This window comes from Ahaetulla prasina, chromosome 6 (assembly GCF_028640845.1).
Source record: "Ahaetulla prasina isolate Xishuangbanna chromosome 6, ASM2864084v1, whole genome shotgun sequence".
Lineage (NCBI taxonomy): Eukaryota > Metazoa > Chordata > Lepidosauria > Squamata > Colubridae > Ahaetulla > Ahaetulla prasina.
In genome coordinates, this window is record NC_080544.1 from 70317319 (window position 1) to 70334110 (window position 16792).

The 16792-nt window shown below is 38.4% G+C and overlaps 1 protein-coding gene across 6 annotated transcripts in view; it reads right to left on the reverse strand.

The window, feature by feature from the left end:
• Positions 1-16792, reverse strand: part of SNED1 (sushi, nidogen and EGF like domains 1) — a 79655-nt gene that overhangs the window by 9132 nt on the left and 53731 nt on the right. For 5 of the 6 annotated variants that reach the window (XR_009155656.1, XM_058187540.1, XM_058187545.1 and 2 more), the window contains exons 16-22: positions 15934-16047; positions 15138-15311; positions 11265-11378; positions 5542-5655; positions 3116-3229; positions 2807-2920; positions 1759-2055 (exon numbers count right to left, since the gene is read on the reverse strand). Coding sequence is in view for 5 of the 6 variants with exons in the window: in XM_058187540.1 (XP_058043523.1) it covers positions 1759-2055; positions 2807-2920; positions 3116-3229; positions 5542-5655; positions 11265-11378; positions 15138-15311; positions 15934-16047 (1041 nt within the window). In the remaining variant the exon portion in view is untranslated. The remainder of the gene's footprint in view (positions 1-1758; positions 2056-2806; positions 2921-3115; positions 3230-5541; positions 5656-11264; positions 11379-15137; positions 15312-15933; positions 16048-16792) is intronic. The other variant, XM_058187542.1, reaches the window with a different exon arrangement.

Consider the following 16792-nt stretch of genomic DNA (forward strand, 5'->3'; position numbering starts at 1 on the left):
TGTTGCTTCCAACCTGATACTTTACATTGGGGCTAGTATTCCTGACTTTCTGGGAATTATAACTTCCAAACTTCTGGAAGGGACCAATGGGGACAGATATTCTCATCAGTCAGTCATGAGCATAACAGCATAGAAAATGTAAATCCATGAACAATAGCATTATCTATTCAGCAACTTTCTGTAGAGCTAATTTAGTGCTATGTAACTCAAATTAGTACAGAAGTCCCTGGAACAAATGTACTAACAGCACGTCACTTTTATATGTCTTATGCATTCATGTTCTAGTATAAATCATAATCCCACAGAAAAATAGTCTAATTTTGCTGCATCACCCATAAACATTTAATCCCTCAAATATTTCATTGGCATAGCAATTGTATTAATCCAGCTGGTTCTTATTCTGCATTTTGAAATAGCAACAGCCATAAAATAGACAAGAAAAATATTGTGAACATTAGTAACGATACCATTGCAAAATAATAAGAAATATTATGGGTCATCCTTCTAGATAGTTCTTTTCAAGACCTATAGTTCATATCCTTGAGGAAGAAATACTTTCCTCTTGTTTTCCCAGATTAAAAAAAGAATCTCAAGTTTATCAGCATTGCCTAGGTCTAGGATATTTCATTGTCTATTGCTTCACGTGTGTTCTTGTTTTATTAGGGTAGGATAGGCTGTCTTTCAATTGCACTTAATTTATTCTGATGTACTGAATTGCTAAAAACCAGGATAGAGGAAGGGAAGAATTGCAGATTAACAGGTCATTTAACAGACTAAAAGTCATTTTCTCATATCAATTTTGCCTACCCAATTAAAAACACTTTAAAACACTTTATTCACTAACATTCTATGGAATTCTACTCTTTAATATTACCTGGAATTCCCTTCCCCACTATCAGTGCTATTTATTTCAGGACTCTTCTTTGAAAAAAAATTAATACTAGTGTCAAAGACAAGTATGGAACAGTAAAGCACATATAAACTTTATAAATAATTTGTCCACACATTCCATAGCTTTAAGAGTAATTATCAAAATTAATTTACTTTCTATGTCCAAAGGACACTAGTAAATTATCAAGCATGATAACTCAGGTTCTTTTAATGTTTTTTCTTATTATAATTAAAGAAATCAAACTATCACAAGCTAGCAAGCAGCCACCAATTGAATCTTTGTTGGGAGCATTTTAAGCACTGTCTGAAAATGCAAATAATCTGAACTAATTCAGCCTAAGATTACATCATATAGAAGAAATATATATTTTAAGAGTGGTAATACTTGATTATAATTTTGTAACTGCCACTGCAAATTATTTGCTGTAACTTTGACTTTTATAGATTGTGATTATAAGGTAATACATATTTGGAGAACAAGACAAGATTAATGCAACATTTTTCCTTTTGTTCCTATGTTACTTGGTTCATTTCCCACTAGTTATACATCAAGCATTCTTATGATAAGCAGCATATCTAAATGTAATTATGCTAGCTTGGTATAGAGGAAGTTTCTACTATGAATCAAAGAATGGTGTCCCACTATTCTTATTGTACAGCTTTCTCCAACCAAGTGCCCTTTGTTCATGCTAGTTGTAGATTCTGGAACTCTAAGGGAGAATAGCCAGGTTCTGGAAGATTGTTACATATGTTAAGGATCCTACAAAATGCCTTGAGGATCCTTGAGCACTGCTTGCATGGCATTCTAGCTACTGCAGCCAGGCATTTCTGTACCCACAACTCTATTCCTCTAAAGGAGCTACTCACTAGTACGAGTGACGAGCATGATGGGCCTGCTGATATCATTCTTGTTATTCGATTTGCGTTTGACTGAAAAGACAGAAATATTGTAGGCTTTGCCGGAGGCTAGTGCCCGCAAATGGTGGGCAGCACGACTTCGGTCCACATAATCAGTCCAGCGGTAAGAGCCGTCGAAGGATACGTACGTCACGGCGTAGCCATCAATTATATGTTTGGCAGCCAGGTCCTTGGGCGGGCGCCAAGAGATTGACAACCCATTCTCCTCCACTTTTTCCACCTTTAATGACATTGGTGGCAGCAGTTCTTCATGGTGTCAGTGCCAACAAAAAGAAGGAAGAAAATAGAAATCATTTAAATGAGTTAGGTTGGAATGTCACTGCCTAAATTCTTTCAGACAACTTCCAGAATACGTAGCCATATTGGAGGCACCCAACAGCCATTTGTTATATTTTATGACAGATTGCTTCAAATTACTGCCACCTTACGATCCTCTTCTCTCTCTCTCTCTCTCTCCTTCCCCCCTCTCCCTCCCTCCCTCCCTTCCTCCCTCTGTGTGTGTAAATAGTCACAACAACAGTTGCAGCAATGCAATCAAAGTCCCAATCAATATGTATGCCCATCAGCATCACATGTATATACAAAGAGATGGGTGCTGTAATGACTATCTTTTTTAACACCTTCCTTCTCAGAACAGTACTGTGCCCTCCCAATGAAAAGGTTTTCTTCCCATATTTCCTTCGCCAACATTACAATATACCTGGAAGGAAAACTAGGGGAAAAAAAGGCAAATAGTGGAATTCAGCTACCTCAGAAGAATCAACAAAAACATCACAGGAAGATGTTTTTGCAATTACAGTATCTATTGTAAAACCACTGACACTTTCCTAATGAAATTCCATCCAGCAATTGAAATTGTTGAGATGAAATTAGGAAGGAGATTTTGTTCATCCCATATGAAGAAAAAATGAGGAGGAAAAAATGTATTCAATCCATACAATTACTATTTTCTAGGACGAGCATGACTAATGTAGATTCAGCTTTTTAGTTTGATTACCTTTCTCACAATTCCTGCCAGTATAGCCCACTTTGCAGGTGCAGATGTGGGATTCATTAGTTGGTAGACAGTACCCTCTATTTCCACATGGATTGTAGTAACAGGGATCACTAACTAGGACAGAAGACAAAACAATTCATTGAGAACCACAGTTTATACAGAAACTGTGAAAAGTGAAAATGTTTGTAAGGGAAGACCGAACTTCCTTAAAACATATACAATATACTGTATCTATTCCTTTTACTGTCTTAGAAAGTTAGTAACTACCTTTGAGTTTGCTAAAATCCCTTGCATTTCATGTTACCTTACCTGACTCACAGTGATAGCCAAAGAATCCCTCTGGACAGACACACAGGTAAGAACCACTGTGACTTTCACAACTTCCTCGATTCCGACATGGATTTGATTTACAGGCGTCCACTTCTGGGGAGCATAAATACACTCACTCAGATATCTGTAGGAGGTGTCACATGGAATTAAGAAGATGACTCTGCTTCTGGTGGATAGCCCTTTACAAAGATGCCTGCTGTAATGTAATTTACACTCAGTACCCCATAATGACAAAGTGAAACAGAATTTTAGAAATGTCTGTAAGTTTATTAAAAAGAAAAAAACCCTGAAATATCACATTGGTATAATTATTCTTCACTCAGTACTTTGTTGAAGCATCTCTGGCAGCAATTACAGCCTGGAATCTTTTGGGGTATGATACGACAAGCTTTGTAAACCTAGATTGGGGGATTTTCTGCCATTCTTCCTTGAAAATCCTCTCAAACTCAGTCAGGTTGGATTGTGACTGTTGGTGGACAGCCATTTTCAGGTCCCTCCCAAGATGTTCAATAGTGTTCAAGTCTGGCTGGGCCACTCTAGGACATTCACGGCGTTCTCCCTAAGCCACTCCTGTGTTGTCTTGGCTATGAGCTTAGGATCGTTGTCATGTTGGAAAGTGAACCTTCGGCCCAGTCTGAGGTCCTGAGTGCTATGGAACATCTTTTCATTGAGGCTATCCTTATACTTTGTTCTAGTCAGGTTTCCCTCAACCCTGACCAGTCTCCTGCTACTGAAAAACATTCCCACAGCATGATGCTGCCACCACCATGCTCCAATGTTGGGATGGCATTGGGCAGGTGATGAGTGGTGCCTGGTTTTCTCCAGACATAATGTTTAGAATTGAGGCCAAACAGTTCAATCTTGGTTTCATCAGACCAGAGAATCATGCAAATGGTCTGAATACTTATACCAATGTAATTTTTCAGTTTTTTTCTTTTTAATAAATTTACAGACATTTCTAAAATTCTGTTTTCACTTTGTCATTATGGGATCCTGAGTGTAGATTAATGAGAAAAAAATGAATTTCAACAACTGTAGAATCAGGCAGCAGCATAACAAAATTGACAAAAGTGAAAAGGATCTGAATACTTTATGAATGCACTGTATACTTTCTGCTTAATAAGTATGAAATTGGTGGAGGAAACTCATGTCAGATAATGACATTATTATTTCTATGAAAATCTAAGGAAAAATACTTATGGGGCCCAAGTTAGTGCAATTTCAGATTTGTTGTTTAGCAACCTTTTCAGAGGTTTCAATTTCATTAAGAAATACATCACTTGAATAACTATCTAAAATGACAATCTAACTGTAATGAATAGCCTCATGACAGGGGAGATATACAGAAAATCTAAAAATAATAGGAATACATCACAGCTGGCTCAACATAGCCTAATCACTGCAGATTATCTTCCTCCTCAGTGAGATGAATAGGTAACTACTTCATGCCATCTAAAATCTCTATCAGAATGTATAAAATCTGTAAATCTCTAAATAGCATTTTCTAAGAATTAGAGCAGTGATATGTTCTAATTTATACTGCTGTGCACAGACCAGCTACAAGGTTGGTTGCTGGTGGTCTTCCGAGTGCGCTTCAAGGTGTTGGTTATCACCTTTAAAACGCTCCATGGCATGGGACCGGGATATTTACGGGACCGCCTGCTGCCGCCAGTTATCTCCCATCGTCCGGTGTGTCCAGTGCGCTCTCACAGGGAAGGCCTCCTTAGGGTGCCATCGGCCAACCAATGTCGGCTGGCAGCCCCCAGGGTAAGAGCGTTCTCTGTGGGGGCCCCGGCCTTGTGGAACGAGTTGCCGGTGGGACTCCGTCTTCTCCCTGATCTTCGGACCTTTAAGCGCGAGCTCAAGACTTTCTTTTTTCACCAAGCGGGACTGGCCTGATTGATTTTAATACTGAGGGTTTTTAGTGGGCTTTTAACAGGGTTTTTATCTTTGGTAATTTTTTCTTAGCTAATATTTTTAATTATACAGCATTTAAATTAGATTTTTAAGCTTGTTATTGTATTTTAATATTTTTGGATTATTGTTGTTTTATTTGCTGTACACCGCCCTGAGTCTCCGGAGAAGGGCGGTATAAAAATGTGAATAAATAAATAAAATAAATAAATAAATAAAAGGTTTATACAACCTGCAACAGCTTATACAATCTAGAACCAGCTACAAAGCTTATTCAACCTACAAACACCCTGCCTTCCAATTCAGAAGGAATAACTTCTTTAAATAGCTATGATTTTTACTGTAATAGTTAATTAATATTTATACTGAATAAAGCATATTTATGAGACAGATCAAACAACACAAAGATGTTTATCTTCCATTGTTAGTAAGAAGTAATATTGGAAGTTCTAAGAACTTTCTTAGAATTCATTCATTCATTCATTATTTACCCATTTCACACTGTGTTCCAATGAAGCCTTCAGAACAATGACAGATAAATGATCCTGGCTGGTCTTTGCAGATTCCACCATTTTTGCATGGACTAGATTGACATTCATTAATTTCTGCAGGTGTGAAAGAAAAATTAAAAATTAATTGAGTTATTCAACCCAACAGTAATGATGTGCTAGAAAACCAGCATTACTGAATATCCATGGAGTCTAAAGCGATTTGTCTTACCTCCCGTTTCAATTAAATCTTATTGTTTTACTTATGCAAAGTTGCAAAATAACTTCCATGCTTGATAGCCACAGCAGCTCCTCAAAGTTTTAGAACTGCAATGAATTGACACTAAAAACTACATAGTGCAAAAATTAACAAGATTTAATAATTATTTGTGCAAGCAAAGGGACAGCAGAACAATATAAAGATCAACATACGCAGCAAATGATGCATTATAATTAGTACTACACTGTAGTGAATAAGGGAGGTGACCTTGACAGAGATATGGAAGATCCTTGCCAGCACAATGAAGGATAAAAAGCCCAGAAGAGACAGAAAACATTTGGAAGTGGTTCAGGCAGATATCTTTAGTGTAGCTGAGGATATACTTTAGGATAATATACATTTCTTAGAATTATATGCCAAGGAATGTGAGTACAGGCATACTTAATTGCAATTTTGCACAAGCAAATGATTTTAACAATAGAATTCTTAGGAGCCTCCAAAAAACAAAATCACAGGGTGTCATTTATAACTGAAAGAATGAATCACGCATAAGGCTTGTCCTTGTCTGCCAGCAGCTATAGTACAACTATGCCTTGACAATATGAACCCCCCACATTGCATCAAATTGTTCTCATATTCCCAATCAATGAATGAGACAGCCTTAAGTTGCTATAAACTGTACTAGTATACAAGTATTGTTTTTTTCCTTTCGATGTCCAACAGATGAACAGAGGTTGATTTTAGAGTGTTGGGAGATATGAGCAGATGTCATCCTTCTGGTAACTAGTCAGTCTTCATACAGACATTTTTCTCCTAGCATTTGCTTTTCTCCATAAGCACTGTGCTTCTTGACTTCGTTCCATATCTCTCACCTTCCAGCTACATTTGACACGAAGTTCTCCCAGGATTTCCATCAAAGTAGAAGAGAGAGGACCAGATCTTTACAATTTCATTCCAGAAAGAAGGGACATGAAGGGACCTATTACCGCTAATTTACTTTAAGAATATCCTGAAGTGTATCTGTACCATTAGATACAATAGCCATACTGTTTGTGATTACAGTCACAATTGTAACGGGGAATCTCAAAGTTTTGAAGCTTTGTGTTTATGTGTGGGTATCAGCAACCTTGAAACAGTATGTAGCCCTCACTTAGCTAAAATAATTGGGATTGGAATTTCTGTCACTAAGCAATATGGTTGTAAAACACAACATGTGACTACATGGTTTAACAATGGCAATCCTGGCAGTACCTGCTGCCATTGTTAGAAGAAGTTTGTAGGCTGTTAACTAGTTTCCAACAAGCAAAGTCAATGTGGAAGCCGGCACAAAGTGGCAAGTTTTGGGCAGCTTGCAAGCAGGCCAGTGGCAGCCCAGTGCAGATATGGCCACCATCGTGAATCACAAGTATGTCAAGGCATGGGTTGGCTGCTGCGGAATGTGGGAGAGCATGCAGGTGACTACTGTGACATGATGGGAACATAGCCAGGCAGGAGGGTGTCACAGTTGAGTGTGATAGGGCACACAGGTGGATGAGCATGAACAGGTGGTGGGTGCTGCAGAGTACAGGAGGGAACATAGACACAAAATCAGCTGGGTGGCTCTGGTTCTGGTCCTTCTCTCTCAGAAAGTAGTGAATAGCAAGCTATTTCTGAAAATCTACAAAGAAAACCGCGGAGTTTATAGCCCAGGAAGTGATCAGCAGGTCAAGACTAACTTGAAGACACACATGCATCCCAGAAAAAAAAGTGGCACTCTCGTGGGGCATGGAATAGAAATCAAACATATCAGACTAGAGGAGACTGTTCTGAATTGCCACTCAGTGCACAGTGCTTCAATGCATTGATTCTCATGGTTTTCCTCACTGTCTGATAACGTGTTGAAAAGGGACAGCAGCAACAGAAGAACAGGACAATCTTGTCCACTACAGGAATAAACAGATGCAACAAAGGAAGCAGCTAATTTTATGTTGTTGCCTTTATACTGACTTAAGCAAAAGTAGATGTACTTGCTCACAGTAGGTAAAAGATGATAGTCAAATTCTATAAGGAGTGAACTGACTGAACAAGAGGCAGATTTTATTTTTCTTTATCTAGTTTGTTAACAGAGCCCGATGAAGAAGTAGATATAAATGTAATCCAATCCAATCCAATCCAATCCATCCAATAGTCAAGGAATGTCCTGGGATTATTTTGTAATTTGAAAAAGTACTGTGGAATGTATTGGCCACCATTTTATATCATAATTTTCTATTTGTTTGGTTAATATTCTGCTACTTTCATTTTTTGTGAAATCCTCCCCTTGTAAACAATGGCATTATTTCAGGCTTGCATCATTCTATTCCTGAATAAATTATTTGCAGTGTTCCCAGCACTAATTCCTCTCATTTCTTCTTAGAAGGCTGAGAATTCTATCTCAATTGCATTAATGGCTTGGGGTTCTGTCAAAACAGATTTTTCATATCTGAAAGGATAATGGGAAGTTTTGCTGTTCTTCCAAGCAGGCAACAAAAAGAACAGCTATCCAATTGTGATTCAGCTGATAAAATTCCTAATTTGAGACTAGGATATTTCACACACCATGAATTTAGTTATTAAGATTATCCCCAACATCTGGATGTCAGGTGCATAATGATTGGTGAAACTGCACTTAAATGGAATGCACTTTAATTTTCCATTTTAATCTGATCTGCTGTAGACATTTTGGGATGTGATCTTTTTGATTTCTTTATTTACTTAGAACTCTTTCTTTATAGGAAGGGCTCTTCTCCAGAACATATGGAGAAGTAACAGGACCTTGCCTGAAGGCCTCTTCCTGCCCCTGTCCAGCCTACAAATATTCAGGCAAGAGATCTGAAAAGAATCCAAATCTGAAAGGAATTGAAGTATTTTACAGCTAAATCGTACAATAGCAATAGCACTCAGATTTATATTATGCTTCATAGTTGTTTTAAGACTTCTCTAAGCGCTTTACAGAGTCAGCATATTGTCCCCAACAATCTGGGTCCTCATTTTACCAACCTCGGAAGGATGGAAGGCTGAGTCAACCTTGAGCCGGTGAGACTCAAATTAGCGAACTGCTGGCAGTGGGCAATCAGCAGAATTAGCCTGAAATATTGTATTCTAACCACTGCATCACCTGATCACCTGTGGCTTGGAACTCTGGGAACTGTAGTTTGATACATCTGGTAGATAATGACTGAAAATACTGATCAGTTGCCAAACATATATATCTACTACATTCAGGGACTCCTAGGTTCCAAAACAGGTTTGCAATTTCACAGTCCTTCTAGACTCATGGCTGTGCTTCAAAAGCAAGTGGAAATTGTGCTAGAAGGGTCCAGCTGGTGCACTCAATGCAAATTGTCCAGCTTCAGCTGCTGCACTCAATGCAGCCTTATCTAGTGCAGGATGACCTGACTACAGCATCTCATGTCAGACTACTGCAATGCAGTAGTCTGCCCTTAAAAACCACTAAGAAACAGCAATTGGACAAGAATGTAGTGGCCTATTGTGTTGATTCCTACCCAATGTTGGGAACTTATAATTCCAATATTGTCAAGTCTTGTACCAATTGTTGGTTGGTCTTTAATATAATTTAAAAGTGCTGGTGTTGACAAGGCGCTAAAGCCAAGAAATGCTTCTTTTCAATTGTTTTGGAATGGTCTCCTATAAGAGACCAGACTGGCTCCTTCCCTGATGACTTTTAGACAGAAATGAATGTTTGAGCTTTGTAGAGAGTGTTTCAGTTCAGTATATCATGAAACCATATATTATCATTTTTTTTGTTATTGTGATTGTTGTGGATGATTTATTAGGGTCACTATTTTAAATGTAGATTTTAAAATGTTTACTTTGAATTGTACTGTAGATATTTTGATTAACTTTTTGCTTGGAAGATGCCAGGACCCCTTTGATTGCAGTGGGATGTGATAGACAAACTAACAAAAATGGTCTAAGAACCTTTGTTTGTTTGTTTATTTGTTTATTTGTTTATTTGTTTATTTGTTTGTTTATTTATTCATTCATTCATTCATTCATTCATTCATTCATTCATTCATTCATTCATTCAATTTATATAGCCATCAAACTTAGTCCAATGACAATGGGCAGCTACCAAGTGTCTGGGTGGTTTGCCAGAAAGAATCTTGCCCATTCTTTCATAGAGTTTTGTCAACTACTTACAACACAATGTTTTAGGAAAGCTTTCAGTGGCTTTGGGGTGAGATACCAACTGTACGCTGATGACACCCAGCTGTACTTTTCCACCCCGGGCCATCCCAGTGAAGCTGTCGAAGTGCTGTCCCGGTGTCTGGAAGCCGTACGGGTCTGGATGGGGAGGAACAGGCTCAAACTTAATCCCTCCAAGACGGAGTGGCTGTGGATGCCGGCACCTCGGTACAGTCAGCTGCAGATGCGGCTGTCTGTCGGGGGTGAATCATTGGCCCCGATGGAGAAGGTACGCAACTTGGGCGTGCTCCTGGATGGTCGGTTGTCCTTTGAAGACCATTTGGCGACCGTCTCTAGGAGAGCATTCTATCAGGTTCGCCTGATCCGCCAGTTGCGTCCCTTCCTGGACCGGGATGCCTTATGCACAGTCACTCATGCTCTCGTTACCTCTCGCCTGGACTACTGCAATGCTCTCTACATGGGGCTCCCCTTGAAGAGCACCGGAGACTTCAGCTAGTTCAGAACGCGGCTGCGCGGGTTATTGAGGGAGCGTCTCGAGCTCCCACATAACACCTATCCTGCGCAGACTGCACTGGCTACCTGTTGTTTTCCGGTGCGCTTCAAGGTATTGGTTACCATCTTTAAAGCGCCCATGGCTTAGGACCGGCTATCTACGGGACCGCCTACTGCCGGCTTCTATCTCCCATCGTCCGCACGCGTTCCCACAGAGAGGGACTCCTCAGGGTGCCGTCAGCCAAACAGTGTCGACTGGCGGCCCCCAGGGGGGGGGCCTTCTCTGTGGGGGCTCCGGCCCTGTGGAACGAACTTCCCCTCGGACTTCGACAATTACCTGACCTTAGGACCTTTCGCCGCGAACTTAAAACTTATTTATTTCGTATGGCTGGACTAGCCTGATTTTTATTTTTATTGGATGGGTTTTTAAAACTGTGTTATTTTAAGGGGGAGTACGTTTTTTAACATTTTGGGCATTTAAATTAGTTTTTTAAGGGATGTTTTTAATTATTGTGTGTATTTATATTTTATCTGCCTGTTCACCGCCCTGAGTCCTTCGGGAGAAGGGCGGTATACAAATTAAAATATTATTATTATTATTAGGTATGGCTATCATATATGGGTAGGAAAGTGTTGGGATTTTCTGAATCTCTTTGTCATGTGCTAGTGGTCATTTTGACTTTGGCATCCTATAAGTAGTAACCCTGCTTTTGAGATCAAAGGCTCCAAAGTATTAACAGAATTGTGATCCAATAAGAAATGTACTTCACTAATAAACAGTAACATTAAACAATTTCCTAGTAAAGATATTTCCATGTTTTCTTACCCGATTCACAGTTGCTTCCTGTATAGCCAGCTTTACACAAGCAAAGGTAATGGGCAATTTGATCTTTGCACAACCCCCCATTCAGACAGGGTTGAGATATGCACTCATCGATTTCTGTAAAAGAAGGTAAAAGAAACAGGCATCATCTATCTGCAATGGAAAATCTGATGTCTAGAAAGCATCTGGAAAGAGACTGCTGTATTCTTGCTTCTTAAATTATAAGTTGAATTATAAAGGGTATCATTAGTTTGAATATCAAAAATTGTGCATTTTAAAAATAACCCTCCCTCCCAATCATCAGAATTCAGGATCGCACAATGTTGGTTTTTAAGAGAAGTAACTAAACAGACAAAGAGGAGAAAACAATTGCAATATCTGCTGTTCTCCCTAAAACACATTAATAATAACAACAACAACAACAACAACAACAATAACAACAGAGTTGGAAGGGACCTTGGAGGTCTTCCAGTCCAACCCCCTGCCCAGGCAGGAAACCCTACACCATTTCAGACAAATGGTTATCCAACATTTTCTTAAAAATTTCCAGTGTTGGAGCATTTACAACTTCTGCAGGCAAGTTGTTCCACTGATTAATTGTTCTAACTGTCAGGAAATTTCTTCTTAGTTCTAAGTTGCATCTTTCCTTGATTAGTTTCCACCCATTGCATCTTGTTCTACCCTCAGATGCTTTGGAGAATAGTTTGACTCCCTCTTCTTTGTGGCAACCCCTAAGATATTGGAACACTTCTATCATGTCTCCCCGAGTCCTTCTTTTCATTAAACTAGGCATACCGAGTTCTTGCAAACGTTCTTCATATGTTTTAGCCTCCAGTCCCCTAATCATCTTTGTTGCTCTTCTCTGCACTCTTTCTAGAGTCTCAACATCTTTTTTACATCGTGGCGACCAAAACTGAATGCAATATTCCAAGTGTGGCCTTACCAAGGCATTATAAAGTGGTATTAACGCTTCATGTGATCTTGATTCTATTCCTCTGTTTATGCAGCCCAGAACTGTGTTGACTTTTTTGGCAGCTGCTGCACACTGCTGGCTCATATCTAAATGGTTGTCCACTAGGACTCAAGATCCATCTCACAGTTACTACTATTGAGCAGGGTAATATGGGTGAGAAGAGCCATATCTGATACAAACATTTCTAGATTCAAACCCCAACAACCCAAAGTGGAACTAAAATCCATCTAAAATACCAGAGAACTGCTACAATTCAGTGCAATTGTAAAAAGTTACAAATGGACCTTATACTTGTATACATAATGTCACTGTAAAGGATAGCTTCCTAAATTCTGGGAGATTTTTCTGATATTTTAGTAGACTTGAAGCATATACACTGGGGAGTGAATGCTTCATCCCTTCTTTAAGAAGAATTACCTCCCTTTGGAATTTTATTAGCAGTTCTTTATTGTAGGGAAGAATCATTGTTGGTTATTATTATTGTTGCTATTATAATCATTGTTATAATTATATTATTGCATTACAATGATAAATAGTGTTCTTATAATCGTTGGTTATTATGTGTGCTGTTAACAGAGAGCAGAAACTCCTTATGGAAATGTAGTATAATTATATTATTGTATTATAATGATAATTATTGTTGTTATTATAATCATTATTGGTTATTATGTGTGCCGATTACAGTGAGCAGAAACTCCATATGGAAATGTAGTTCCTTCCTTCTTCCCTCCCCCCCCCTGCACCAATAAAACACAAGTACAATATTTAAAATACAGAAAAATCAAACCTGAAACAAACAAAAAAAGATACTGAGTTCTGCAAACCGTAGTTATTGCTAGAAACTTGCAACCTTTATAACCTTGCAGAAGGAAGATTGTAAGATCAGAGACATAACTAAAATTTCTGAAAATCAGGTTTATGAATGCCAAACATAATGGGTGGTACAATTGGCAGTGCAACTATGGCTCAAACTTTAAATCAGAGTAAATACACATAAGGTTATTTTACAGACAATTAGTATATATGGTAGTGTGCCAATTTGAGCTAAGATAACAAAAAATCTCCTATGTGGAACGTGTAAGATATTATAGAGGTATGTAGGAATTGTCCATGAAGAACCTGCAATTATTCCATAAGACTGCATGATTGTAACCCTAACATTTTGTAAGTTTATAAACCTCAAATTCTCTATTTAAATTCTATTAAGACTTTATCTGGACTAAGCATGAATGAAGGAGTGAAAAGCCAGAATATGTCATGCCAGAGTCAATTTGTTTCTTCAGGGATGAGGAAAATCTATCCAGTAGGATGTAATGAATCAGGAACTCACTCCCCCCTCACCATGTTTCAGCCAAAATTTGAGATGGCAAAGTCTCAGGCCAGCCGCAAAGAAATGCATCGAAGCTCATTTGAATGAGGGCCTCTGTGGCTCAGACTGGTAAGACAGTCTGTTATTAACAGCAGCTGCCTGCAATTACTGCAGGTTCAAGCCCCACCAGGCCCAAGGTTGACTCAGCCTTCCATCCTTTATAAGGTAGGTAAAATGAGGACCCAGATTGTTGGGGGCAATAAGTTGACTTTGTATATAATATACAAATGGATGAAGACTATTGCTTGACATAGTGTAAGCCGTCCTGAGTCTTCGGAGAAGGGCGGGATATAAATGCAAATTAAAAAAAAAAGTGTGGCTTTCAGAAACTTAGACTAAATCACTTCCAGGGTACAGGCATCTTCATAAGCATAAAGCTTGATTTATATAGCAGGAAGCCCAGAACCTCTGCTTTACATAGTTTAATGATACTTGGAGTTAAGGATATTATATCTGTAGGTGCCATTGATTACAGTAGATAACAGGAGTTTCCTATTATTTGTACAGGATGATAAAGGGAATCGCTTCTCCTTCATAACAAACCTTACCTATTCAATATCTATGTCTTGTAGCCATATCAGCATTATCTTACCTCTTTTTCTTCTGTCAAGAATTATCCACACAATAATTTTCTTGTGTTCACAAGTTCTATGTTTGCTGGTCATCATGCAGGACTAAGATCATTAGCCTTGTCTGAACCAAACTGCTGAGAATGGAAGCAGACAAACAGATGCTCTGCAAACATTCCACATTTTAACTCTCATCAGAACTGGCCAACATGGCTCCTGGTAATAGGCTGGGGGACCTAGTCCAGAAAACTGTAGAACACTCCATTGGCCTGCTCCTGATCCTAGATAACTGCTTGTCCTAGCAACAAGTCTCCTATACGTAGGATGTTCTCTTTTAATAGTTAACAGCAGGTGCAAAATTGGGAAGTTGCTTGAGAAGAAAAGTTTTATGCTAAAAGTCTCATTTCTCTACCTTTAAGGTAGAGAACTGACATGGAAATAATTTTCCACCCAAGGAAACTTCATACACATACATCATATATTGTCACACGTGGAAATAAATCAATAAATACCAGCTTTCAAAACACCTGCAAAATTTGAGTCCATTTTGGTGCTACTGATAAGTAAAATTAGTTTAGATTCTTCCAACTATTATTAAATATGTATAATAGCATTCTCTGAATTCTCTGAACTCTCCAGATGTACTAGACGTCAGTTCTCCCTAGCCGGACTAATTATTAGTCCAGTGAATCTGAAGGTTAAATTAGGGTAGTCAGAAGTAGAGCAGTCTACAAAGATTTTTTTAAAAGCATCATGGAAGATATATAGAAATCACAGAAAGGATTAATTTCATTCTATCATTCTTCCAAGATTAATATGTTTAATTGTTAAAGAATAGTGCTGAAAAATAAAAGTCAAAAGAGAAATGATTGTTTGAAGTTGACAGAAAAACAGTAGTCTTACTTTTTTGTCTGTTTATCACATATATATGTACACACACATATGTGTACAGTGAATCAAATTACCATTGCATTCTGGTGGGTCACTCCAGATGCCTTTTGCCAAACATAGGCGAGGGTTATTTTGGGAATTCAGAATATAACCAAGAGCACAGTGATATATTGCCAAGGACCCCATCTTAGTGGAGTTAAATGCTAACTGAGCATGCTTCACTTCAGTGGGGATTCCACAGTCAATCTCTAAAGTAAAAAGAGAGAGGGAGGGGGAGAGAGAGAGGTGGGAGGGTTATAGCAGAAGATAAAAAAGCAATGAGTGCCATTATAGTCTTTGACTTGCATAAATAAAGACCTCACAGTGATGAGCCTTTTGGGTGTAAATATAAAGGCACATTTATGTGTCAGTGCAGAGTTATTTTAGAAAAGGTATTTGATTATAGCTTGCCATCAGGCAGGCTTTCAGCTATTGGCATCCAAAAGAATGCAACCATACCTGCATGCTTATTTAAAGAATGTTACGAATGCAAGTTTTGGCACAACTTCTAATCAATATGGATACAAACTTTAGTTCTGAGGGAAAAGAAAATTGTTTGCAAAGCTCTGGGCTGTGAATTCCAGCATGCCTTACCCTAGCTGTGCTGCCAGGTTTTAAACACTTTTTTTCCTGAAAAAAGAAAAAAGTGTGAAGTAGAATATTCTAGAACACTGGCATTTCTATTAAAAAAAAACAAACCTAGTGTTTTGTTTAATAAAAATGTAGGCACTGCCCTCTTTCCTGGCACAGATGAATCTCATGGTGACAATTATTATCTTTTCCAACAAGGAAACTTTTTCTCTAGGGTGTATTATGCTTTTCTAATGTTACCTGATTGGCAGTGTCTTCCTGTGTAACCTGCAGAGCATATGCAGACATAGCTGTTGCCAAAATCCTCACAAGTGGCCCCATTTTTGCATGGATGCAGGAAACAAGGAGAAGGAGCTGTAAAACAGATTTCATTCCAGCATGGTAAACTGTTCCATTCCCAGCTTACAAAAGGTTCTATGCAGGACCTTAAAATCAGAAATTACTAATACAATTTCACTAATGTCTGTTGAAACATTTTCTCAATGCAAGAAAAAACATAGGGGTACGTTAGACTTGCCTGGGCATCTCAGGCCATGAAATAAGGAAAGGAAGGGGCTGGCTGGTGAAAAGGCTTAATATGATCTTATCCAATAATACCATATGACCATTGGAAATATCACAGATGACCAATCTGCAATCAAATAAGTATCCTTTAGGTAGTTCTTGTTGTTATTACATTTATATTGCCATATACATTTATATCATCATGTACATATGCTGTACATGGCGAGACTTTACCCTATTACAATGATATTATGAAGGGACTCGGTTAAGTCACTCAATGAGCTCTATGATCAAGTGGAGATTTGCATTTGGCTCTTTTGGTCTCAGTCCAGCACCTTAAACATTAATACAGCTTAGGCCTTCAAATCTGCAAATCAAAGCAGGAATTTAAAATTTCCTGGAATCTAAGCTGATCTATATTTCATTAAATTAAATTGCTTTTACAGTCTTGGAAGTATAATGACTTCTTTGTCACTTGGCACTTATGAGATAGACCTAATATCAGCTTTTCATTCTTCACCTGTTTTTATTTTCTCTTCCATCATATTTGGTCTGTTCAAGCAAAAAGCTATCAAGTTATTTTCTACTACACAGA